The sequence below is a fragment of the Galeopterus variegatus genome, unplaced genomic scaffold (assembly GCF_000696425.1).
Source record: "Galeopterus variegatus unplaced genomic scaffold, G_variegatus-3.0.2 Scaffold4771, whole genome shotgun sequence".
In the NCBI taxonomy this organism is placed as follows: domain Eukaryota; kingdom Metazoa; phylum Chordata; class Mammalia; order Dermoptera; family Cynocephalidae; genus Galeopterus; species Galeopterus variegatus.
The window spans coordinates 143,195-144,013 of NW_007730882.1; the positions used below are offsets into that span (position 1 = coordinate 143,195).

Sequence of the window (819 nt, forward strand, 5' to 3'; positions counted from 1 at the left end):
CCATAAAAGTGGATTTCTGGTGTACTCTTGTAAAAGTATATGATGTTTTATTGGATGCAATTAAAAATGATAATTAGATTATACAGCTAGAGTTTTTTCAGGATTTTTTAAAAGTAAAATTTTCATCTTTTCATTTATAGGTAAAAAGCGCAGACTCACCATTATTGAATGTGGGTGTGACATTAACACGATGATTGATCTGGCTAAAGTAGCTGATCTGGTAAGTCAGTAGGGGCAGCCTGGGATTCTGATGGAGATTTACAACAATGGGATAGGTTATTTATCCCATAAGGAATAAATTGAAGGGAAGAAAGTTTTATGATTATTAAAGGAATGGTGAGTATTATCAGGGGTACAGTACATATGATGAAATTGATGATGATGACAATAATTATTGCATTAGTCCTTTTTTGTTGCTATAACACAATACCTGAGACTGGGTACTTTATAAGGAACAGAGGTTTATTTGCTTATGATTCTGGGACAGCTGCATCTGGTGCGGTTCTCAGGCTGCTTCTACTCACGGTGGAATACGACAGGCAGCCAGTGGGTACAAACAGATCACATGGCCAGAGGAAGCAAGAGAGAGAGTGTGTTGGTGCCAGGGTCTTTTAAACAACCAGCTCTTGCAGGAACTAATAGAGCGAGGTCTCACTCAGGACCCTCACCCCCCAGGGAAAGCATTAATCCATTCATGAGGGATCTGCCCCCATGACTCAAAGAGCTTCCAGCACTGTCACATTGGGGATCAGATTTCTGCATAAGTTCTGGGGGGACAACACATCCAAACTCTATGAATTATTATAATAAAAATAGCAC

At 39.4% G+C, this 819-nt stretch overlaps 1 protein-coding gene across 1 annotated transcript in view; it reads left to right on the top strand.

Moving 5' to 3' along the window:
• The window catches only part of BMS1 (BMS1 ribosome biogenesis factor), a 21,255-nt gene that overhangs the window by 2,217 nt on the left and 18,219 nt on the right, over nucleotides 1-819 (top strand). The window contains exon 3 of the mRNA XM_008588314.1: nucleotides 141-220. Coding sequence (XP_008586536.1) covers nucleotides 141-220 — 80 coding nt within the window. The remainder of the gene's footprint in view (nucleotides 1-140; nucleotides 221-819) is intronic.